At 42.5% G+C, this 26245-nt stretch overlaps 1 protein-coding gene across 3 annotated transcripts in view; it reads left to right on the top strand.

Moving 5' to 3' along the window:
* Positions 1 to 445: 445 nt before the first annotated feature.
* Positions 446 to 26245, top strand: part of LOC126266882 (paraplegin) — an 86494-nt gene continuing 60694 nt past the window's right edge. Inside the window, exons 1-4 of one of the 3 annotated variants that reach the window (XM_049971548.1) lie at positions 446 to 1133; positions 5227 to 5493; positions 7571 to 7708; positions 7929 to 8162. In XM_049971548.1, coding sequence (XP_049827505.1) covers positions 1068 to 1133; positions 5227 to 5493; positions 7571 to 7708; positions 7929 to 8162 — 705 coding nt within the window. In that variant the 5' untranslated portion in view covers positions 446 to 1067. Of the gene's footprint in view, positions 1134 to 4743; positions 5149 to 5226; positions 5494 to 7570; positions 7709 to 7928; positions 8163 to 26245 lie in introns of those variants that run through there. The other 2 variants (XM_049971546.1, XM_049971549.1) reach the window with 2 other exon arrangements.

Below are 26245 nucleotides of genomic sequence, written 5' to 3'. Positions count from 1 at the left end.
AGTTGAAAGTTAATTGTTTACTGATCTGTAAAATATCGCACCAGTTTTTGCAACCCCACTGTGAATGCTTTTATAGAACACAGGATGAGTTGGTTGACATTCGTAAGCAGCTCAAAATCTCTCTGACTATTGTCAAACAATTGACAACTGCTGCGAATCCATGTTTAGGAGGTATTCTAATCGGCCACCACACCGAGTGTCAACTTTGTTTGCGTGAATAATACCAGAGTTACTAAAGGAATCTCAAGTACCGTTCTCTCCCATGAATCTTGTCTCCTCTACAGAAAGTGCAGGATCTGTCACTACCCGTCCGCTTGACTAGAAGTGGCGTTGCAGTAGGTGTAAGAGCTCTGTACAGGGTAGATAGGGACCAATAGGGACCAGGGAAGACTCAGGGTGTCCCCTAATCAAAAGGTTCGACGTGCTTCTGTCTTCCACCGAAACTAAAGCTGACCCACTGGGACGTTTTGTGTGTTGGGAAACCTCTTTTGTCCTGTGTCAAGATGAGGTAAACGATCAAGGGTAGGGGCCTATTAATCATCGACAGTTCAAAAGTATGACGAATAACAATGCCGTTAGGGAAATGGAAGCAGGGCACAGGACAGAACACTAGATGTGTGTTGTAAGTCTTGTGTTCTAAACAATTTTATTTAATAATATGAAAGATATTTATATATGTCTATCTTACAAGATGCAGACTCTTTTACGCTCTTTGCTGCAATGGAAGTATTTATTATCGTTTTTAGGCGTTAATGTGATGACTTTCAATAAATCAATGTTTTTGAGCTAAGAAAAACTTGAGTTATTCCTAAATAATCAAATAGGTTATGGACCATGTGTGCTACTGCTTAATTTAAAGTGAATTGAAGAAACACAAGTTGTAAGTTTCGTACACAAATTCAGTGTAAATTTTCAAATTAGCATATTGTGACTTCTGTATGTAGGAATAACTTTCGAAGTCAGTTTGTGAATTTCAACAATGGATTCGTCATGGGTGATAATATTTGGTTTACTGGAAGGGCAATCAAACTGGAATTTATGGAAATAAAAAGCAAGTGTCTATCTACATGGTATTCCCAAAGCACTTGATGTTACTGAAGAAACCTGCAGAATTTATCATCAGGAAACAAAAGGTATTGTTTGTTCACTCTGACTTAGGAAGATGCTACTGCTCAAGTAAAAGAGATATATAAGGATGTGTTAAATAATTGCTTTAAGAATGACAGCAATGCCTTAATTGTACTGACTATAAATACGACAGAGAAACAAAGCTAAGAACCTGGTTGCTCAGTCATGAAAATTCCTGGTAAGTTTTCTGAAAGCACACACATTCATAAACGTGTAAGCTAGCAAGTGCAATTATTTTACCGTTTTAAATATTTCCCTGCATCTGTCTCTACGAGGAGCTCCTTTCATTACTCTGACAGCCCTTTTGGAAGTTTGAAAGTTTATTTTGTCCTGTGAATATTGTCCTGTGAATATTTGTGAATATTTCCCAAGAATATCACACCATAGCTAAGCTAGCTGTTCACATAAGCAGAATAAGCCCACAACACTGATTCAATACTACAACAATCCTGAAGCATTCTTAATGTATAACAGCTTTTACTTTTTTTTCTTTTTTTTTTCAAAACTTGTAGATGCTTGTCCCACCTCAAGCGCTCAAACGTGAAAACAGATAGAAATGTCAAGTTTTGCAAGCCAAGTGTTACAGATGTCATCGAAATTGTATAAGTGTTTTTGCTTTATTCGCTGTTTCTGCACTTTTTGGAGCACCAAAGTGACATTATTCATTTTTTATGTATACTTCCAAAAGAATTTTCTCAATTTTATGCTTCAGGTTACTCTCAGTGTCAGCCTACCATTTTGGAATATATTGTATTTGTGAATATTTTCTACTTATATTTCATAAGTCACTGGTAATCCTGTACAAAATCATATGATTATGCAGTGTCACAGGCTTAAATAATTGTTATTGAATAATCTGTATTCCTATTAATAATATCAAAAGATGCATACCATATTTAAAATGTATACCATTTAGGTATCAGCTTAAAAGTGCTAAGCAGGTAACTACCAATTGTTTGAGGTACTGTTAATTTTGTATACTTCCTGTCAAAATTAGTGCTTTGGATAGGACACATTTTCAAATTAGAGTAACAAATCAGTTGCATCAAACATGCTAATTTTAGAACTTTGTTTAAATTTTTGCTGACACACATGGCATTTAACCTGTTGTGTTTAGGTAATATAAGCACTGGCAGTTTCTGTGTGTAGTTAAGAATTCTGATACCACAATATGACATTAATTTAGTCACCTTTATTTATGTAATGTAGGGCGAATAAAATATAATAATAAAAAGAGTGAACATTGTACGTGACAACAAATAACAACAGACTGAGACCTTGTTGGCTAGATTCCAAGAATTGGTTTTTGACGCAGTACTTTTCTACCATATTTCACTTATTGATCATGAGAATAAGGACAAGAGGTTAGGGTGTGTACTGAGTTGTAGAGATGGTAATTCTGCTCTTGATCATTATGTATATGACTCTGTGATTTTGCAAGACTTTCTAGCCTAAGTGTCGTGTAGGTTAAGCAGGTTCCTGCTACTCCTACTACTTCCATGGGACGGTTGTTATAACCTCTCATTGTGGATTCTTTATCACTTTGTCACATGTGGTCTTCACATCTCAAGCAGCATGGTGTTGCTACCCACATAGCAGATGCTGTCATCTGATGTTGAGTCGCTACTCTGAACTGCCTTTAACATCTTGATTGACAAGTCGTCAGCATTCACCAACACTATGGCAGCATACTCCAACACTAGGCTGATTAATGTCTGATACAGTGTATTGCTGCAGTGTGAGGGCAGTGTTGTTGCAGGGTTCAGTGCAGGATACAGCAAGCTTACCTCTCACCTAATAGATGTGTACCTTCATGACAAGTACCTGTTGAAGGTGATGCCAAGGTACCTTCCAGTTTGGGAGCAAGGATGGGTGTATCCATCGTCTGCACTGGACAGAAATATCCTGTCAACCTCTTGTGGATGAAGACCACTGACTAGTTCTTGGCTGCATTAAACTTGAGTCATGATTTGAAGGCCAAAGCTCCCAGCTCGTTTCAAGCCAGATGCACTCTGCGAAGCAGTAGTTGTGCATTTATGCTTCTCACAGACAGCATGGTGTCATCTGTGTAGATTACACAATAGGGGTCCCAGCACAGACCCCTGTGGCACTCCCACTCTGATGGGATGAGCTGTCAAAATGCCGCCATCCATGCACACATCGACAGTGCGCTCACACAGGTATGACTGTAGCGGATGGATGTGTGACACAGGTACTGCCACTACAAGCGGCTTTTACAGGAGGCCATCAGACCACACGCTGTCGAAGGCTTTGGAGAGATCAAGAAGCACTGCTCTAAGGATATTCATAATGCTCCAGTACCCTTATCGCCTACTCTTCCAGTATCAGGGATTGGTGTTGCGTCAATTGGCCGCCTCTGAAGCCAAACTATCCGTCAGGCAGCGGGTCTTCTTCATTGACATGGCGTTATGGCTGCTTGGAGTACAGCCTCTCGAAGATCTTGAAGAGAGAAGCAAAAAAGTTATAGGTATGTAATTAATTTTGCACCAGACTGTCGTCCTTCCCCACTTCAGAAATTGCTATCGCCTCCAGATATTTCCACACAGATGGATAGCTGCAGGTCCCCAGCACAGATCTGAAGATCGCTATCATGACTCGCACTGCACCTGACAACAGTCGCTTCAGCAGCATGTTGTCGAGCCTGTCGCTTCTACCTACTTTCCTGGGCTGTACGTGTGCGAATTGTTCAAATGGCTCTGAGCACTATGGGACTTAACATCTGAGGTCATCAGTCCCCTAGAACTTAGAACTACTTAAACCTAACTAACCTAAGGACATCACACACATCCATGCCCGAGGCAGGATTTGAACCTGCGACCGTAGCGGTCGCACGGTTGCAGACTGAAACGCCTAGAACCGCTCGGTCACTCCGCCTGGCTGCGAATTGTTGCTGGAACTTTTCTTCTGTGACGTTTTTGATCAGGCCGTCGTCATCACAGTTGTCCAGGAACACCAGTACTCGCTCCACCACGGTGTGGACGTAATGATCCTTGATGTCGTCATCCTCTTTCAGCGACGGGATGCGGTTGAATCATCTTAATAACTGTTAGGTAGTCCTCCACAAGCTGTTATCGTCGATCCTGAGCATGGAATATGGGTGTGAAGTGTGATTCAGTCGCTTATACTGATACAAAGCAAGCAGGTAGAGAATATTCTATCTCTCTCTTACGGATTAATCTCCGCCATGCATTGTTAAAAATTTCTCCGAATTTCTGTCTAAGGAAACAGTGAAGCTGTCAGATGCTGGCAGAGAGAGAGAGAGAGAGAGAGAGAGGCATAATAACTTTATACCTGTAATTGTCATGCTAGCCTACAGTTCTTAGAATAAATACAATGCTAACATACGGATCTTTATTAGTACAAGATAAGTGTGAGTATTCGAGTGCAACTTTTCACCGCATACGGAATCCGGCTATACGATCAGATCCAGGTTCAAAACTGATTGTTAAAAGAAGACCGTTTATATCATGGGCGAACAAACGAATTTTAATTTGTAGTTCTGATTTATACTAGTGGAAAGTCATGATTGTCTTGACGACGAATATTTTGTACTCACAACTTGACAGTAGTCAAAGGTAATGAACTTCTGTGACCGCAGACTCTTTCGTAAGCACTAAGCAGTTTCACTACAGACTATAGAGTTGCACAGGCGGAGTGAAGTGATTCGATGTGACTTTGTTTACATGTTTTAGTTTTGTGTCAAGCATGCGATGTCAGTACATCAAAATATGACCAAGAGAACTTTTAGCTAATCATCTGACCAGATTTTTTAAAAAATTATGTGAGTTACTCAGTTCAGCGTTGTTAATTCGTGGCTTTTCGAAAAGGAGAGTGGGAATAAAAATGAATTTCCTGTTAAGTAAGCTGTGTGCATCTGCAGTTTCAAAAAGTGCCTTTGTTAGGCAAGTCTGTAACAGTAGGCCTGCATTTCAATCTGCATGGAACATCAACAGGAAGGGTAATACGATTAATGGTAATATCATACCGTTAAATCTGCGAGTAAGTAATTGAGTTTTGTGTATGATATTTTGATTTACTTTACTCAGTAAAATGCAAAAGTCCGTGTGTGTCATCTAGGACCTGAGAACAATAAAAAGAGAATACACTGCAGTTCTCAAGCTTATACAAAGATCCCAACCGAAGACTCTTGGCACCAGCAACAACTTCATCAGATGTCTACACACATCAAGACCACAATCTCAACAGCCAGGAAAGAAACCTGATAAAGATGAAGAAGACGACAAGATATCGTCTTTACTTGTAAAAGCATTTCTTTGGATGCTGACTGCATACATGCTAATAGCAATTGTTTCCCTGCTATTTCCAAGCAGTAACCAGCCCGAGGTATGTTAGAGTATAACCTTTTTTGTCTGTAAATTAAGCTGTAGACCAGTAGGAATCCTTCTCTACAAAGCTCCTCGAGGCATGATCATCTGTGAGCCATGTTTGATCATGTAGATATGTGTGTTTCACATCAACATGATGCTTTGGTTTGTCCGAATGATTTAAGTATTAATCTTGTACTGTCAGATGAATGTTTTCCTACAGAGTTTAATGTGGTGACAATTGTGTAAATAGGACAGTCTGTGTAGCAAGTTTCCTTTCAATAGTTGTGTAACTTCTTCTATGTTTGCATCATGTTTCTTTGTTCACAGAAATTCGTCATAGATATGTATATCTACCATCTCTCTCTCTCTCTCTCTCTCTCTCTCTCTCTCTCTGGACTGTTTACTATAATTGTTCCTATAAAAATTCAATCTGTCTGTGGCAAATATCAAGTTATGTAACACATTATTATAAGAAAGCCACTTTCCTGGGTAGTTGGTTACATAACAGAGTATTTAGAGGGGGTTAGTCACTGAAGTCTATTTTGGCTTCTATGAATTAGATATTTATTATGAAGATAATATTAAAGTATCAACATCTGCAATCAGTGTTTATTAGTTAGCTAATTAGTTAGTTTCATGTTCCATGGATTGTTAGCATGATTAACTGTTACAACATGGGACAAGTAGAATTGAGATATTTGTTGAAATTCATATAAAAGGAACATGCTTAATGTACATTAAACTATCTGCACCTGTGTATGTTTCTGCCATCTAACAGTATTCTGAAGCACATATAATAGTACTTCTTTCACATTGAGAAGATACTGTGTTTTTCATATCTCTGCTTAGATGTGATTGTGTACCAGTGCGTGTCAATGTTTTTGTCTTACTGGTTCATAACAAGTGTTTGTGAAATTAAGAAGAAGAGATGAACTTTCAAAGCGAATTATATTTTAAATAATGTCTTTGCAATCCCTATTAGAGTAATGCCTAGAAGTTTTAATATTTTCCTAGATTCAACATTTACAGTTGGTTCTGGAGATTTTTTAAGTTGGACAGGTTTACACAGGATAGTTTGTATCTATCTTCCAGGACTCTGCAATTCATTTCTTGTAGAATCTTAGTGACTCTCTCCCACGAGGTGAACTAACTTGTGACCACTAATTCTCCCCTTCTTTGTATCTGGTCAGTGTCTAGTTTATCAGTGTTTGTCCTATTTGGTATGGGTCCCACAAAATTCAGCAACATCCTATCCTAGAATGGGTTGCATGATTTCTTCCTTCCTCCTGTTTGCTTTACCCTCGTATTTTACCAATGAACCACAGTCCAGCACCTGCTTTAGCTGTTCCATTTCATACACCCCCCTCCCTGCCAAATAATAGTTCCGCCTGAGTATTTGTATGAGCCAACTAAAGCCAACTGTGACCCATTTATATTATAGTCATAGGATGTGTGTTTTTCGTAATCAAGATTCAACACGATTTTCACAGCTTCTTACAGACAGAATTTCATTACAGATAACTGCATTGCCTGCAAGAAGCTTATGGTTATTAACAATGTTGTCTGCAAGATCATTAATATAAAACATGGATGGCATACTCAGAACCAAGCTGTCACCTTTCAACTTAATGTAGACTGCAGACTACACTACAGATCATTGTCACCACAAGTGAGACTCCTGTTGGCTTTGCCAACCCATAACTTAATTGTTACATTTCAACCTAACTACCTTGGACTACATTGAAGATCAGTCTGTCAACATAACCTACATTCCAAAAAGGAATATATACACAAAAAATATTGTCAGTGTTCCATTTTCTTCACATCTATGCATGTATAACTTCACTTGCCATGTTGTCATTATGTTACAGTATGAAGATTACATTTGATATCAGTAGATTCAGTTGACCTGGTGATTGAACTCCCTAACATACCTTCTTTACTTCAACTTCCATCCCATGTATTCAAACTATGATTTCATAGTGTATGTGTACCCAAAAGAAACAGCTCCAACATTAGGTCTGTATTAGAATAGATATCTAGTAACCAGTTTCCACACAGTTTATCATTATTAAACTTTTTATTTATTTCAGGTAATAAGATATGTGTCATGGAATGAATTTGTTCATCATATGCTGGCCAAAGGCGAGGTAGAAGAAGTCATTGTCCGGCCAGATGTGGATATTGTTACAATTGTGCTGCATGAAGGAGCTATCATTAAAGGGAAAAAAGTAAGATTTTAATTTTGCCATTTTCAGCATTTCTTTTTAGTTAGAAACCAATTTCGGTGTCTGCTTTTGGTTGCTAACTTGTTTCAGAGTGACTTTTCTGTGGTGGAAGTGCTATTGTTAATTTCGCTTTTTTAACACTGTAATATCTATCACTCAGAGTATGCCATTGTAGATATCATTTCTGGTTTCATGTTAATGAGTTTGAAATGTAAAATTATAGATTGATCATCGGACATTCCACATGAATATTGTGGACATCAACAGGTTCGAGGAGAAGTTACGTGAGGCAGAGCGGAGGCTAGGTATCACAGTAGACAATGGTGTACCTGTTATATACGAACGGAGCACTGACACTGCTGGAAAGCTACTTGCCTCCCTCATTGTGGTTGGTCTTTTGTTATCCATGCTTTCACGGAGCCGCAGCCTGAGACCACCGATCAGCATGGATGCCTTTGTGAGTGTAAATCTGTATCAGAATTTTGTACTCTTTCAATATCACTTCATAGCTTTTATTGTTAGTAGTAATATTAGTTTCTAAGAATAACGAACACTTACATCCACTTAGAGAAAAAAGTTTTTCTGCTTCATAAGAGTGATGTTGCTATTGTGAAACTGAAAGAAGCAGAGAAAAGCGAAAAAGTTGTCATTGTTCTAGACCTAAGAGATAGTACCTGTGTGTTTTTAGTAACTACATTGCAGCTTTAGATCAATATGTCATCAGTAGACAGACATACAGGACTCATAAGGTGACTCATGTGCTCTGTCAGGAACAATGAAAAACTAATATTAAATAAAATGGACATGGAGCTTTAGACAGCTAAAACCTTAAAACTCAAAGTCTATGCAACATTCTAGTGGCAGTCACATGTTAGAAACATTAAATTACCGTGTTTAACAAATCTCATCTCCTCCCCAATGTGCCTGTCATTTCAGAAAATCTCTTACTTCTCTTTTGTCACTACACAAACCCATCAGGGAATCAGTATTAAACGAAATATGTAAACCACTCTTTTCGTTCTAAATATGCTTCAAAGGAAGAGGTATCCGTATTAGGAACTCCAGTAGCAATAGCAACAGGCTCCATAACTATGATGACTACAAACAGATTTCACAGACCTTTATAGACGAAAGCTTCATATGTGACTAATCAAATATTCACCAATCACAAAAGTCATATAACTACCATGGCTCACTCTATAAGTAGACATATTGTAAATAAACACTGCAAGCAGACTCATTACTGAAAGAAAAAAGCATTGTGTGTGCCACTTCAAAGAATGTAGATGTCTCATGTCATTCCTATACCTTAATTTCAAGGAAAAAGAAATCATTAATTGATTGACTGATACGGAATTCATCTCTCAGATCAAGTTAGTATATAATTCTACATTAATATGGCCGTCAGGGGCATCAAAACTCTTCTGTGAGGACATGGGTGGCAAACAAGGGGCTCCAGGTCATTGCAGTACTTTGTCCTTTCCTTTACTGCAATCTTACTCTCTGATTATTCAGGGACTTTTCTCTGTGGTGACAAATTACTGATCTGGTGTGTGTACCGTCTCTACCACATGATGTAGCAGAGCTCCAGGAGAGAATACTAGAAGCAACTGCCACAGTCGACTATGCCATACTGGGACGGGTACGGCAATAGTTCGAATACTGTATTGACGTCTGCCCGGTCACTCAAGGGTCACATATCGAATGTTTGTTTAAAAAGAAAAAAAACTTTCAGAATTACTTATTGCAATATGTATGACATCTGTACAATGTTTAGTTCTTGTGCAATAAATAATTGAAAGTGTTACCGGACTTATGTACAGACTGTATATTGTTTCAGAGCTGTTCTGTAGCACAGATTCCCTATTGAAAACCTAGCTTGTACATGGTGCATTGGTTATGCCTTATTCCATTTTATTTATTTGCAGAATTTATTTTTGTTAACTTGCTTGTAGTCTCCACATCTCAGTTCCATCTCCATTTTTTACAAAAGTGCACCTCATGCATGGAAGACTGACCAATACCCAGCGTCGCACCAACCCATGTGGGAGGGTGGGGGTTGTCAGGTGTGCCCACAATGGTGGCCCTGTCACCACACAGGTATTGCACTATTGATGTCAGGATTTTATCTCCCCGCACATGCAAAGGAGTAGGTGTCTGACCTAGTGGAGGCTATGTCCATCAAACCAGATAGTAGTTGTGTTGCCTGGGTAACTATAAGACTCCATCAATCTCTCCAGACAGACCTGAATGCTTCAGTGCAGGTTGTTACAATCCAAAGAACTTTTCCTCATTGCCATGGCATATGAGGAAAACAAAATCAGGCCAACTGGTTTTTACCCAGATAGATGGAAGAGTGTTGTGATTAGATGATCATTCAAAGTGCCGCCGCGCAATTACGCACATCCTCTACATGCGGCGCTGTCTGCCAGCCATGCAGCAGCCACGCCACCTAGGCGACCAGCCAGGCAGCGGCTGCTAGACTTGGACTCAGTGTTCATTCGAATGTTACCTTGTTCACATGTCTTGCTTTGTCAACTTGCTCAGTGACATATATGTGTTGTGTCGTTCTGAAATGGGTGTGTTCAACTTGACATTATAGCAATTGGCAACGAGGATGTGATTGTTCCTTTTCATCGTTGACCCACAGGTTTCCATGGCTACTGTCGAGCAATTATTGCAAGGTCTCATTGAACAGCAAACGTTTCTAACATCGGCGATTCTCGATTTCATCACATCATCAAATGTGGGGCGTTTCTCATCATTGTCTATACCTCCTTTTCCTCCTTACGATGAGACGGCGGAAGACTTGTCTGATTACGAAAAACGTCTTTGACAGCACTTCTTGGCATTTCTTGTCACGGACGAACAAACATGTAAGTCTGTTCCTTTCATAGATTTCACCTCAAATGTATTGGTTGTTGTCGCAATTGGCTCCTTTGAAAGATCCTGCAACTTTGTGCTTTGCTGAAATGTGCACACTTCTGTCTGTCTATTTTCAAAAGCAAATGCATGTGGTAGCCGCTTATCGTTGTCAAAAACAACTGCATCAATCCTATCGCGCTTGGGCTGCGTATGCCGATTCCATGCTATTATCCGGTCGGCGCCCGACAAAGAAGTTCGGCAACGTGCCCTTCAGTTGGCAAATCCGACTCTAGATGAAGTCCTACCCATCGCTCAGTCTTTTGAAATTTCTCGCACTGCTGGGGCACAAAAAGAGGCGTGGGGTGATGTCGGGGAAATACAACCTCTGTGTGCTGTTGACAACGCGTGCGGCGTGTCCCCGCTGGCCGACGTGTCCGCAGTACGCTCCCACGTGCAGCCTCGACCTAACCATAAACAACCCTCTAAGAAACTGCAGTAAAACTCACAGCAACTTCCTTCATGTCCGCGGTGTTTTACGAAACATTCACGGGAGGACTGTCCCCGATGTTGGGTCGTGTGTCACAATTGCAAAAAGAAGGGTCATGTCTCTGCCGTTCGCAAATCCGACTGCATACATGATATTCATGGCCGTAACGCTGATTGTGCTTCTGTGTTGTCTGTCAATTGCACTTCTTCCCTTTCAGGGAAGTTATTCCTCACTGTCCAGATCCTTGGTCGGGATGTTCGCACGCAGGTGGTTACCAGTTTTGCCGCCACTATAATTAATTCTCAGACGTATCTTCAGTTGGGTTCTCCACTCCTGTCACCTATCACTCGGCAATTACAGGCGTACAACAAACAGAAGATTTCTCTCTTGGGACAATTTAATGCTGTGGTCTCTTACAAACCCGTCGATCGCACTGTTCCCATATTTGTGGTCCACCAGAATAACACAGAGGATCTTTTTGGTTTCAGTGCCTTTCGCGTTTTTGGGTTCTCCATAGATCTCTCTGTCAATATCATCTCTGATGCTGTTCCTTATGCTCAGTTGGATTCCTTGTCGACGACATTTTCGTCCCTTTTTTTCTCCTGGGTTAGGCCGTGCAAACGACTTTGAAGCTCATATCACGCTCAAACCCACTGCTCGGCCTAAGATTTTTCGGGCTCGGCCCATTCCTGTGGCCCTTCGTGATTGGGTAAAACGGAAGCTGGATCGTCTCACTGCTTCAGGGTTCTTGCTTCCTGTCACTTCCAATGAGTGGTCCTCTCCTGTCGGCGTCATTGCTAAGCCCAATGGTGATATTTGTCTCTGTGGCGATTTTAAAGCCACTGTAAATGCGCAATGCCTCATCGAAACTTACCCTATGCCCCGACCTGAAGAATTGCTCACTAAACTTGCGGGAGGCCAGTATTTTTCTAAAATTGACCTGTCGGAAGCTTATCATCAACTTCCTCTCAACGCTGCTTCCCGGCAGTTTCTGGTCCTTTTCGGCCTCTATCAATACCAACTCTTGCCATTTGGGGTTGCCAGCGCCCCTGCTCTCTTTCAGCGAGTATTGAAACAATTATTGCTCCCTGTCCCTGGGTGTATAAATTACATGGACGACATTGTTGTCACTGGCTCCACCACTGAAGAACATCTTTAGAACCTCCGCACACTTTGTCTTACAGACTACCGGTCTTAAGTGTAATCTTCAGAAATCACAATTTTGTCAGGCATCTATCACGTACTTGGGGTTTCAACTCTCTCGGGATGGTATTCGTCCGCTTCAGCAAACTGTCGCTGCAATCGATGCCCTTCCTCGCCCTACATCTGTTAAGGAACTGCAAGCCTTCCTGGGGAAGATAGCATAGTGTCGCAAATTCTTACCGTCTGCTGCTTCGGTGGCTCAGCCGTTGCATCGCCTGTTGCATAAAAATGTACCTTTTCACTGGTCTGCGTCATGTGATGCGGCTTTCCAGAAATTGAAGACTATGCTGAAACAGGCCCCGTGCCTGGCTACTTATCGATCTGGCCAACATCTTGTTGTTGCCATGGACGCCTCTCAATACGGGGTCGATGCAGTCCTTGCGCACCGTTTTTCAGACGGCTCTGAACAACCCATTGCTTATGCCTCCAAAATGCTCACGGATGCCCAACAAAAGGATTCTCAAATTGAAAAAGAAGCTTTGGCCATTATTTATGCTCTTCATAAGTTTGGTGTTTTTCGGATCCAAATTTCATCTTGTTACGGATCACAAACTGCTTGTTTCCTTGTTTCATCCATCAGCGTCACTTCCCGACAAGGCTGCACACCGGCCTCCAGCGTTCGGCTCTTTACTTATCTCGTTTCAGTTATGAGATTCATTTCGGGCCGACGGCTCAACGTGCGAATACTGGTGCACTGTCTCGCCTTCCCATGGGTCCTGATCTGGCATTTGATAAGGACGAACTTTTGTGTTTCCATCTGGATGTTGCCGAGCAGCAGGTTGTGGATGGATTCCCCATCACTGGGGACTGGCTGGCGGCTGCTACAGGTTCTGATCCTACCCTCTCCCGGGTTTTACTCTGTATTCTGGAGGGTTGGCCAGATTGTCCGTCCACTAAGACTTCTGACCCGTTGCGGAACTACTACGCTTTGCGCTACCGCCTCACGGCTAGGGATGGTGTTGTCCTCCTTTCCACTGACAAAGCTTCGCCGTGTGTTGTGGTACCTGCGTCTTTGCGTGCTTCGGTCTTGCGCCTCCTTCACCAAGGGCACTGGGGTGTGTCTCACACAAAGTATCTGGCGTGCCATCATGTGTACTGGCCTGGTATCGACTCTGAAATAGCACTCATGGTCACTGCCTGCGGCCCTTGTGCGTCACAGGCCGCTGCCCCGAAGTCATCTTTGTCGTCGTGGCCTTTGCCTGAGACCCCCTGGGAGCGCATTCATGCTGACTTCGTGGGACCTTTTTTAGGTACTTATTGGCTCCTCGTAATTGACACCTACTCTAACTTTCCTTTCATTGTCCATTGCACGTCGCCTACCACTGCAGCAACCACAAGTACTCTCGCCCACCTTTTTTCTTTGGAAGGCCTTCCCTCTACTCTTGTTACTGATAATGGTCTGCAATTTGCCTCTTCCGAATTTGCAGATTTTTATGCTCCTCACAGCGTTATGCATGTCACGGCCCCTCCGTTCCATCCACAATCAAACGGTGAGGCTGAACGACTGGTCCGCACATTTAAGGCTCAGATGCGGAAACTTCTGACTTCTTCTGCTGCTGATGATGCACTTCTCCAATTTCTGGCTTCTTACCGTTTCACCCCCATGGGCGACCACAGCCCAGCTGAGCTCTTACATGGCCGACAGCCCCACACCCTACTTGATCTTCTGTGGCCTTCCACCTCACAGCCGCGGGTGCCTTCGCTTGGCCGGTTCACCGCCGACGACCTCATCTAGGTATGGGGATATGGCAGGCAGCCAAAATGGAGTCCGGGCCGCATCTTACAACACCGTGGCTGATGCCTGTATGAAATCCAGACAGACACGGGTGTTGCAGTGCGTCACTCGGACCAGCTTCAGCCTCGTGTGTCGGCAACTCCTGTTCTGAATGCCGCTACACCACCTTTGGCTTTATCTGACGCTCGGGATCTTGGCATCTCTCATTACTCACAACGCAGCCCTCTCACCGTCATCTCGGTGCCAGTAGAAGAACAGACACCACCAGGAGACGTGCCCATCCAGGAATCAGATGACCATCATCTGTCGGAGCCAATCTACTCGCCTCCTTCTCCTACGGATGCCGACACATCGCTCATGTCTCCTGTTATATCAGCTGGACTTGCTGCAACGGGCAGATTGGTGCATGGGGCCCCAGCAGATTCGACCCCTACGTCTCCTGTCATCTCGACCCATTATCATCGGGGACACTTCCGTCTGTACGGAAAGCCTCCTCCTCGAGACTTTATGGCCAGTCAAACAACACCTATGGACGTTAGCAATCTCCAGGCCACCTCCATCAAGACCAGTGCAAAAATTTCAAAGGGGGAAAAGTGTTGTGACTAGATGATCATTCAAAGTGCTGCCGCACAATCACGCGCATCCTCTACATGCGGCGCTGTCTGCCAGCCATGCAGCAGCCACGCCACCTGAGCGACCAGCCAGGCAGCGGCCACTAGACATGGACTCTAGTGTTAATTCGAATGTTACCTTGTTCACATGTCTTGTTTTGTCAACTTGCTCAGTGACATATATGTGTTGTGTCGTTCTGAAATGGGTGTGTTCAACTTGACGTTATAGCAAAGAGTCTTTCTGTGTTCCAAATTTGTGGTCTTGCCAAAATTGTATTTGGAGAAATGTCTTCCCTAAGTAAACTTCGAAGTGGTTCTGTCTTAATTAAAGCAGGGATTCCTACCCAGTCCCGAGTGTTGTGCTGTTGCAAGAAATTTTGTAATGTACCTGCGATATAACACACATTAAGAGACTGAACATGTTACAGAATTTAGCTTTTCACTGGGGCTTAATGCCCCAAGCAGATAGAAATTACATGAAAACTTGAAAAGTGAGGGATCCTCTTTGTTTGTCGTGCATGTCAAAGCCTGCCAGGCACAACAAGGTTGCCCCAGGAGCATTCATCCTTGCTTTTATGGGGTGTTATTTTCATGAGGAAGTTAAAATCATGTTGTACCACTGATTGCCATCCCTTATGGAATGCCTTAAGTTCCAGTGAATCTGGCATATTTCCTCCCAGTGTATGAACTATCTATTTTGTGGACTGTGGTTGGCCACTTAATGATAACTTAGCATGCAAGCATTTTTTGTCAGTTGCACACGCATGTTGCCTCCCTGATCCCCAAATTGTGGTACATTAATTAAGGAATGTAAAATCCAGGAACTTAAGGTATCTTGTTGCCTGTCATATTGTGAACCGCGGAAAACATTATCACTTACATCCCGTACCAACAGTATGAAGGTTTGCTGCTACTGTAACCAGTCACCAACAGTGCCTCGAGTACTTACTCCAAACTTTCCCTTGAAGTCATCCTCTGGTGATCATGCAAGTCAATTAGCCCATAGTGAAATAATCAGCACCCTCCATCCCATCCACCTTTTTGTAGCACCATTTTTGTGAACGTCCACACCTGGCTGACAAAGCAGCATCCTCTTCCAGTGTCTGCTGGTGATAGGGCTCCCTTTAGGGAACCTCCTCACCAGAAATGTACCATGGTCTTGCACCAACCAGTGACTGAAGGAGACACATATGGTGGCTCCCAGTGCTACCTGCTCCTTGTAAGGTCTTAAGATTCCCAAGCCTCTAAAGTAGTTACGGAGAAAAAGTAGTAGTGTCAGGAGAAGGCTACTCTGGTGACACCAGTGATGTCAGATCCCCCATTCCCCTGGGACCCTCAACCTATGTTCGCTGATGTTCTTCCACCTCCACTGGTGAAAAAGAGTGAACCTGGAGTACGACCTGTCCTCTTGGTCCCTACGTGCCTAACCAGGATGCCTTTAACATGATAGTACAGTGGAACTGTGATGGATATTGTTGTCACATGCCACAACTGTGACAACTAATGTCTTTCTGTTCAGAAATCTGTGTTGCTCTGCAAGAAATGCATTTCAATGATGACCATTATTTAACCCATCAACATTACTAGCCTTCTGTTGGAACTGTACTGGTTCCTTCTGTTGGATTTGCACAGGTTCCCAGAGAGCATCTGGAGGGATCTTAGGCTATTTCATACAGATTTCATCAGTGAGTAGATTCCCCATAATACCATATTGGAAGCGATAGCAGTAAAAGTGCAAGTGACCACAGTGATCACAATTTGCAACATCAGTTTACCCCCCGACAGGGCACTTACATATCTTGAGATGAGAGGCCATCTTAATCCTCCCTTTACAACCTTTTAATTTATAATGATTCAATGAGATGTCTCCATGCTATTGATCAATGTTACTCTTGTCACTGTGTGTAATCTATTATTCATTATCTTCTCTCAAACTTTGGTTGTACTACCCATTCAGTTGTCTTCCTCGAGAACCCAAATCGTGTGGGTATCCCAAGGAACAAGGCCACCTATTTGGCTACAGAAGTGATTGATCATCCAGCATCACCTTGACAGTTCTGGGCACAATGTTATGGGTCCATGTAAATCCACTATTCACTCAAAGATGGAAGAACATTTGGTGGGATACTGCCCCCTCTAATAAAATCTGTACTATCAATGATACTGTGGCTGCGTAGCATTACTCCTTCCATTCGTCCCTGAAGGAATCCTTCATCTTATGTTACCTCCGCATCTACCATACCTTTACTTGAGTCAGGTAATCTACGTACTCATTTATTTGCTGAAGGTATTCCAACCTCTGTCTTCCTCTACAGTTTTTACCCTCTACAGCTTTCTCTAATACCATGGAAGTTATTCCTTGATGTCTTAACAGAAGTCCTGTTATCCTATCCATTCTTTGTGTCAGTGTTTTCTACATATTCCTTTCCTCTCCAGTTCTGCAGTTCTGCACAGAACCTCCTCACTCCTAACTTTATCAGTCCACCTAGTTTTTAACCCCTGTGTGTAGCACCACATCCCAGATGCTTCGCGTCTCTTCTGTTCCAGTTTTCCCACACTCCATGTTTCACTACCATACAACACTGTGCTCCAAATGTACATTCTCAGAAATTTCTTCCTCTTCCTAGGTTTGGTGCTAGTAGACTTCGCTTGGCCAGGAATGCCGTTTTTGCCAGTACTAGTCTGCTTTTGATGTCCTTGTACCATCTGCCATTGGTTATTTTGCTGCCTAGGTTGCAGAATTACCTAACATCATCTACTTTATGACAATCAATCCTGATGTTAAAGTTTCTTGCTGTTCTCATTTCTGTTTCTTCACATTATTTAAATTTTTTTTCCCTTCAATTGACACTCAATACATGTTCTCTACTCATTAGCCTAAACATTCCATTCAGCACATCATGTAATTCTTCTTCACTTTCACTGAAAATAGCGATGTCATCAGTGAATCCTACCATTAATATCCTTTTGCCTTGAATATCAATTCCAGTTTTGACCCTTTCTTTAATTTCCATCATTGCTTCTTCAATGTATAGATTGAATAGTAGTGGCGAAAGACTGCATACCTGTCTTACACCCATTTTAATCCTAGCACTTTGTTCTTGGTCCCCCATTTTTAGTATTTGCTCTTGGCTCTCATAAATGTCGTATATTAGCCATCTCTCCCTGTAGCTATCCCCTATTTTCTTCATTATTTCAATTATTGTTGCATCATTTTACATTGTGGAATGCTTTCTCCGGGTCAACATATCCTTTGAACATGTCTTGATTTTTCTTTGGCCTTGCTTCCATTATCAACCACATTATCAGAATTGCCTCTCTGGTGCCTTCACCTTTCCTAAAGCCAGACTGATTGTCATCTAACATATCCTCAATTTTCAAACCATGGAAAATCCAGAATGGAATGTAACAATATTATGAGAAGGAAAGTTGTTACTTACCATACAGTGGAGATGCTGACTCGCAGATACGCACAACAAAGATTTTCACGCTTAAAGCTTTCGGCAAATGGCCTTTGTCAACCACACACACACACGCGCCTGCAGTCTCGGGCAACTGAAACCACACTATAGCTGCAGCACCGGTGCTGCAACTGGTGCTGCTATTCAGTGTGGTTTCAGTTGCCTGACACTAAAATCATGTGTGCGAGTTGCCTTCGCGTGAGTGTGCGTATGTGTGTCTGTTGTTGACAAAGGCCATTGGCTGAAAGCTTTAAGTGTGAAAATTTTTTTATTGTGCCTATCTGTGGCTCACTATCTCTGCTATAGGGTGGGTAGCATCTTTCCTTCTCATAACATTAATATCCTCAATTTTCTTTTCCATTCTTTTGTATATTATTCTTGTCAGATACATGGATCAGTGGGGTGTTAAGCTGATTCTATGATAATTCTCTCACTTGTTAGGTCTTGCAGTCTTCAGAATTGTGTGGGTGATATTTTTCCGAAAGTCAGGTGGTGGATCACCAGGGTCGTATATTCTACACACCAATTTGAATAGTCATTTTGTTGCCAGTTCCCCCAAGATTTTAGAAATTCTGATGAAATGGTACCTATCCCTTCTGCCGTATTTCATCTTAAGTCTTCCAAACCGCCTTTAATTCTAATACTGGATCTCCTGTCTCTTCTAAATTGACTCCCTTGTCTTCTTCTATCACATCGGATACATCTTCCCCCTCATAGTGGCCTTCAGTGTACTCTTTCCATCTATTGGCTCCCCTCTCTGCATTAAACAGTGAAATTCCTTCTGCACTCTTAGAGCTACTACCCTTACTTTTAATTAGACCGAAGGTTGTTTTGACTTCCCTATATGCTGACTCAGCAGAGAATCATTCCTTTAATGATTTGTTCACATTTTTCATGTAGCCATTTTGTCTTAGCTTCGCTGCACTTCCTATTTATTTCATCCCTCGGTGGCATATTTCTGTATTCCTGGAGTTCCCTGAACATTTTTGCACTTCCTTCTTTCGTCAATCAACTGAAATATTTCGTATGTTACCCATGCTTTCTTCACAGTTCCCACTGCTGTACCTATGTTTTTCTTTCCAACATCTGTGGCTGCCCTTTTTATCGACATCCATTCTGCTTCAACTGTACTACCTACTGAGCTATTCCTTATTGCAGTATTTACTCTTTGTCACTTCTACAGTGTGGTCTGAATCTATATCTGGTACTGGGTATGCCTTACAATCCAGTATCTGCTTTCAGAATCTTTGTGTGACTATGATGAAATCTTCTGTCTCCTGGCCTTTTTTGAGTATACCTCCTCCTTTTGTGATTTGCAAACAGAGTATTTGCTATTACTAGCTGAAATTTGTTACAGAACTCAATTAGTCATTCTCATTTCTCATTCCCAGTACCAAGCATATATTTTCCCAAAATCCTGTCTTCTACTCTTTCCCCTCTACCTGTCTGCCTGCTTAGCAAAAATGGTGACATACTTGCCTCCCATGTAGCGGGCCCGGGTCCGATTCCGAGCCAAGTTGGAGTTTTTCTCCACCTGTGGACTGGGTGTTACATTGTCCTCATCATCATTTCATCCTCGTCATCAGCACATAAGTCACTCAATGTGGCGGCGACTGAAATAAGATTTGCACCTGGCGGCTGAACTTCCCCAAATGGGGCCTCCCGGTAACGATGCCATAAGCTCATTTCATGTCCCCTCTACCTCATTCCAGTCCCCCATGACTATTAGTTTTTCATACCCCTTTACATACTGCATTACCCATTCAATCTCCTCATATACTCTCTCCATATCTTCAGCTTGCAGCGTCAGCATGTATACCTGAACTATCATTGTTGGCGATGGTTTGCTGTCGATTCTGATGAGAACACCTCTATCACTGAATTGTTCACAGTAATTCTCTCTCTCTCTCTCTCTCTCTCTCTCTCTCTCTCTCTCTCTCTCTCTCTCTCTCTCTCTCTCTCCCCCTCCCTCCCTCCCTCCCTCCCTCCCTCCCCCCCCCTCCCTCTCCCTCTCTCTCCCTCTCTCTCCCTCTCCCCCCCCTCTCTCTCCCTCTCTCCCTCTCTCCCTCTCTCCCTCTCTCCCTCTCTCCCTCTCTCCCTCTCTCCCTCTCTCCCTCTCTCCCTCTCTCCCTCTCTCCCTCTCTCCCTCTCTCCCTCTCTCCCTCTCTCCCTCTCTCCCTCTCTCCCTCTCTCCCTCTCTCCCTCTCTCCCTCTCTCCCTCTCCCTCTCCCTCTCCCTCTCCCTCTCCCTCTCCCTCTCCCTCTCCCTCTCCCTCTCCCTCTCCCTCTCCCTCTCCCTCTCCCTCTCCCTCCCTCCCACCTTCCTGTTCATAATGAATCCACGTCCCATTATACCATTTTCTGCTACTGTTGATATTACCCTATACTCATCTGACCAGAAATCCTGATAGCTTCCCCGTGACAGTTGGCATTCATCACGCCTCACCCCTGTCTCTATTGGGCTTCGATACTGTAATGGATACCATAATGCTTGGGTTACAGAAGTGTGTACTGTGGATAGTATTATATGCTGATGTGATGCTTAGGGTGGTTACCAGGAAGGATCTTGAAATGAAATTTTAACCTTTGAATGATGATCTGCAACAAATTGGCCTCCATTTAAACATACACAACACTAGGTATGTCAAAATGATTCCATCTTCTGGAACTATACACATTACCGGAGCTCCTCTCATCATGGTTGATTAATTCCAATCCCAAGGCTCTCTGCTGCTGTGTGATGACTATGTGAACGAGGATGTGCAAGGAAAAATCAAAGTGATCATCCTGCATGCAATTTGGAGATGACAATGGTGTACTTTGTGATAAGGTGCCTACTCACCTAAAATCAAAAATATAGCTACATCTATACTCTGCAAACCATTGTGAAGTGCATGGCAGAGTGTACATCCCATTATACCAGTTATTAGGGCTTTCGCCTGCTCCATACACACATGGATTTTGCGAAGAATTAGTAATATTCTATGGTAAATCAGGCAAGCGTTTTTTGTGCAGTCTCCTTTGTAGGCTGTTAATATGCAACATGAACAGAAAGGATTTCACACTCCGCTAAGGCACACCAGAAGTTAGTTCTATACTTGTCTGTGACAAAATAATATGTGGTGCCCTCTCTACCAAAAAGTCCTCAGTCTTGTCACGACTTTTGCCTGATATTCCATATGATCATACCTTTGAGAATAGACATAGATGTGGTACTGAGTCAAATGATTTTTGGAAATTATGCAACATTGCATCTATCTGGCTGCTTTGATTCATGGCTTTCATTATGTCATGTGAGAAAAGTGCTGGTTGGATTGCACATGTCTGTGTTTTCAGAATGCGTGCAGGGTAACATGGAGATCATTCTATTTGAGATACTTCATTACATTTGAGCTCAGAATATGTTCTAAGATTATAGAACAAATGTATACCAAGGATGTTGGATGGTAGTTTTGTAGATCACTTCCACTGCCCTTCTTGTAGATGGGTGTGACCTTTGCTTTCTTCCAACTACTGGTCATGGTTTTTTTGTTCCAGTGGTCTGTGGCAGATTGTAGTTAAAGGACAGGGTAACTCCATTGCAAATTCAATATAGATCTATAAGAATTACCGTAAATGCAATCTTGATAGCCAAACTTGTATCATTTAGCATACCTTCATCTATAGCCCTATGCTTTGATTTACCCTTATTGTATTCTATTTCTTTATAAGTTTCTTTTCATTGATTGTGTACTATGGAGGGTCCCTGCTATTATGAACTGTTCTGGTTTCATACCTACCCAGTGCATGGTCAACTATTTCTTTTCATTGATTGTATACTATGGAGGGTCTTTGCTATTATGAACTGTTCTGGTTTCATACCTACCCAGTGCATGGTCAACTATTCCTTTAATCTTGAGGCACACTTCCGGGACATGTTCCTGCCTGAGCTAAAAGTTTCAAGTGTCTCATTGAGATATGACACTAGTGCTTCTTCATTTAGTTTACTGAACATGGCACAACAGAAAGACTGCTGAACAAGTAAGCTTTTGGCCCTAAGACCTTCATCTGAATTAGACAAAACACACACACACACACACACACACACACACACACACACACACACACACAACCAATGTCTCTGGCTGCTGAGGCCAGACTGTGAGCAAATGCGCGTGATTGGAGAAGCTGTCTGGGTGGTAGGGGTAAGGAGGAGGCTGGATGGGGTGGGCGGAGGATACCATGTTAGGTGTGGCGGACAGTAAACTGCTGTTTATGGGAGCATAAAGGGAAAGTTGGTTACTGCAGCTAGGTGCAGTCAAGAGGGTGGGGTGAGGGGAATGGGGGCAAAAAGGAGAGACGTAGAAAGACTGTGGGTGTGTTGGTGGAATAGATGGCTGTGAGTACCGGAACAGGAACAGGGACTGGGGTGGTGGGTGAAAGACAGTGGCTAATGAAGGTTGAGGCCAGAAGGGTTACAGGAATGTAGGATATATTGTGAGGAGAGGTCCCACCTGCGCAATTCAGAAATGTTGGTGTTGGTGAGAAGGATCCAGATGGCATAGGCTGTAAAGCACTAATTGAAATGAAGACCTTTGTGTTGGGCAGTGTACTCAACAGCTGGATGTAGTTAAAAACTTGGTGCAGAATGTGATACATTTTCTCAAGTCATGGGTCTTGGGTGTTACTGAGTCCTGAGCTGACTCCCCCTCTGCGGCCAGACAGTGGGGTTTTGGGAGGTGGTGGGTGACTGGAGAGAGAAAGCACAGGAGATCTGTTCCTGTACAAGGTTTGGAGGATAATTATGGTCTGTGAAGGCCTCAGTGACATCACTTACATATCTTGAGAGGGACTGCTCGTCACTACAGATGTGAGGGCCATGGGTTGCTGGGCTGTATGCAAAGGACTTCTTGGTTTGATATGAACAGAGGTACTGGTGTAGCCATCTTGAGTGGTGGTAAACGTCAAGGAAGGTGGCTTGTTGGGTTGAGGAGGACCAGGTGAAATGAATGAAAGAAAATGTTGAGATTGTGGAGGAATGTAGATAGGATGTCCTCACCTTTGATCCAGATCACGAACATGTCATCAATGAATCTGAAACAGCAGTGGGTTTTGGGATGCTGGGTGGTTAGGAAGGATTCCTCTAGGTGGTCCATGACTAGGTTGACGTATGATGCCATGTGGGTGCCCACTGCAGTATTCCACATTTGTTTGTAGATGATGCTGTTGCAGGAGAAGTAATTGTAGGAGAGGGTATAGTTGGTCATGGTGACTAGGATGGAGGTTATAGGTATGGAATCCAACGGGTGTTGGGAAAGGTAGTGTTCAGTAACAGCAAGGCCTTGGGAATTATGGAAGTTAGTGTAAAGGGAGGTGGCATCAATAGAGATGGGCAGAGCACTGTCTGGTAAAGGAGCAGGAACTGTGGAGAGTTGGTGCAGGAAATGATTCGTGCCTTTTATGTAGTAGGGTAGCATGCATGTAGGTGAAGTTGTTGGTCTATGAGAGCAGAAGTTCTCTCAAAGGAGGCCCAGTCATTGTGGCCCCATGGATAGAACCTCCGCTCTCATTGACAAACACCTTCACCTATCCTCAGTGGTTAGGTTTATGGACTGTGGGAAGCATGAAGAAGATAGTTCAGGAAGTGGTAGGAATGAGGAGAGAGAGAGAGATCCCATGGAGAGGTTCTGAGAGGGGCCTAAGGACTTGAGGAGAGAATGAAGATTCTGCTGGATATCTGGAATGGGGTCACTATGGCAGGGTTGGTAGGTGAATGATTCTGATGGCTGGTGGAATCCTTCTGCCAGGTAATCCTTGCAATTCAAAACCACTTTGGAGGAGTCATTTCAGCAGGTAGGCTTATAAGATTGGGAACAATTTGTAAATGTTGGATTGTGGTTCTTTCTGCAGACATAATGTTAGTTTCGTGTTGAGGGATTTGGGGAATGATAGTGAGGCATGGTTTGGGGTTGAAAATTCTAGAAAGTTAACAGGGGGCAATTTGGGGGCAGTGGGGTTGGATCATGGCTACCCCCAAATCAGTCCTTGTTAACTTTCCAGAATGTTTTAACCTCTAACTTTGCCTCATCATCATTCTGCAAATCCCTTGAACCTAGCTGCCCTTACATCGACAGACAAAACAGCTATTCATTGCCTACAAACTACAACAACCTAGCCACCCATGGCTATCACATCTGTAATGGCTAGCAGTCCCTCTCAAAATATACCAAGGATCTCACTGAGGCCTTCACAGACCACCATTACCCTCTCACTGTACAGATCTCCCATGCCTTACCTCTCCATTCACCCACCATCTCCCAAGTCCCACCTACTAGTCACAGAGGATCATTTCCCTCAAGACTCGGTACCACCGAAGACCCAGGACTGGAGCAACTGAATCACATTATCAGCCAGGATTTTGACTACCTCTCATCATGAACTGAAATGAGGGATGCTCTAGCCACTACTCTTCCCACCCCTCCCACAGTGGTATTGGAAATTTATGCATACTCTCAGGTTATCAGTCACCTCAAAACTACATAACACCTTGAATTATACCAAGAATACTATATGTTGTAAAGACATTATGAATATGAGGATTTGTGAACTCCAGGAAGAATGGAAGGAGGGTGAAGCCACTGAAATTAGAACATTATGCAGATGGAAAAAGAGGAAACTTGAAACATCAGTGTCTTTATATTCTAACACTTGATTCTCTAGTATTACTTGGCTGCATTAAGGCAGGTTTTCTGTACCTAAAAGTATAGCCATACATCCCAAATCCAATGAGAAGTACCGATAATTGTGGTGTAACCTGTGGCACTGTCTAGTAGAGAAATGATATAATATTTCAGAACATGGGTCTGAATGTGAATGTTTTGTTTTTGTTTCATTTGCACACCTTCAGTGGTCATAAGTTCCTTTCTCTTTCATAAAACATCACATATAAACTGTCATACTTTGTAAAGAAAGATAATGCATAGGAACTGATAGGTGTAAAGAATATATAGCAAAAATAGAAACACTATTTCAAAGTACAAAGAACGTATAGCAAAACAGAACCATTATTTTGTATTAAGTCTTAAAGTATTATGGAGATTTTCAGTTGAGTAGATGAATGGCTATGTTAGATTAAATACAGGCTGAGTCAGAAGGAAAGGAACACACTTTGAGGGGTAATAGTATTATTGCTTCTGTACAAAAAACTTAATATGGACATATGCACTTTTCAAAATGGGTCCCAAGATAGAATACATTTAATATCAACTTTGTACATTTTTCTTGAGTATGAGTTACTCAAGAAAAATGTACTCTCCAGAAAAAAGTTTCACAACACAAAATTAAACTACATTTCTTACCAAAAAAAGGTCATATTGATTTTTTTCTCTAGAACTAATAGTTTGTGCAAAAAAAGTGGGAGAATATTGAAAATCACATGTGACGTGCATTTGCTGTAGCTTAGATAGTTTTGGTAGGCTGGTTTGAGGTATCGTGGTCCTTATGCAAAATGTATTTCGGCAGCAGTAAAATTGTTCTGTAGTCAGCTTCAAATGCTGGTTCTCTAAATTTCTCAGTAGTATTCCTCAAAGAACCATCCCTTCAAGAATTCCCATGTGAGTTCCTGAAGCATCTCTGTAACACTTGTGAGTTGTTTGAACCTACTGGTAACAAATCTAGCAACCCACCTTTGAATTGCCCTTAATCAAACTTGACACAGATCTCAAATACCCAAGCAATATTCAAGAATAGGTGCACCAGTGTCCCATATGCAGTCCCCTTTACAGATGAACCACACTTTCCTAAAATTTTCCTGATTAACTGAAGTGAACTGTTTGCCTTCTCTGCCGCAGCTGCCAATGGGGAAGTCGAAAATTTATGCCGGACCAGGTCCTGAAGCCAGATTTATTCCGTTTCTTCACTAATTGTCACCTTGGCTGCTTCAGCCGTAAGGACGTGTACTGTAACTGACTGCAATTTCCAACTTATCCACACACTATTGACATAGTGCCCCTGCTCGGACATACCTGAAATCACAGACATCTCATATGCATAGCTTAGGCGAGGCAGCTGAATGAGCCTTTCAGTGCAGATGCACAACACGCTCGATCTGTTATGGAAACCAGTGCTATGCTGCTAGTAATGAGAGTAATGGGAATACATCAGAAGTGTGTGAATAAGTGGGAAATATGAGCCCACCAGG

This window comes from Schistocerca gregaria, chromosome 4 (genome assembly GCF_023897955.1).
Source record: "Schistocerca gregaria isolate iqSchGreg1 chromosome 4, iqSchGreg1.2, whole genome shotgun sequence".
Classification (NCBI taxonomy): domain Eukaryota; kingdom Metazoa; phylum Arthropoda; class Insecta; order Orthoptera; family Acrididae; genus Schistocerca; species Schistocerca gregaria.
The sequence above is the reverse complement of the archived record's forward strand: the minus strand, read 5'-3'. Positions and strand labels throughout refer to the sequence as shown.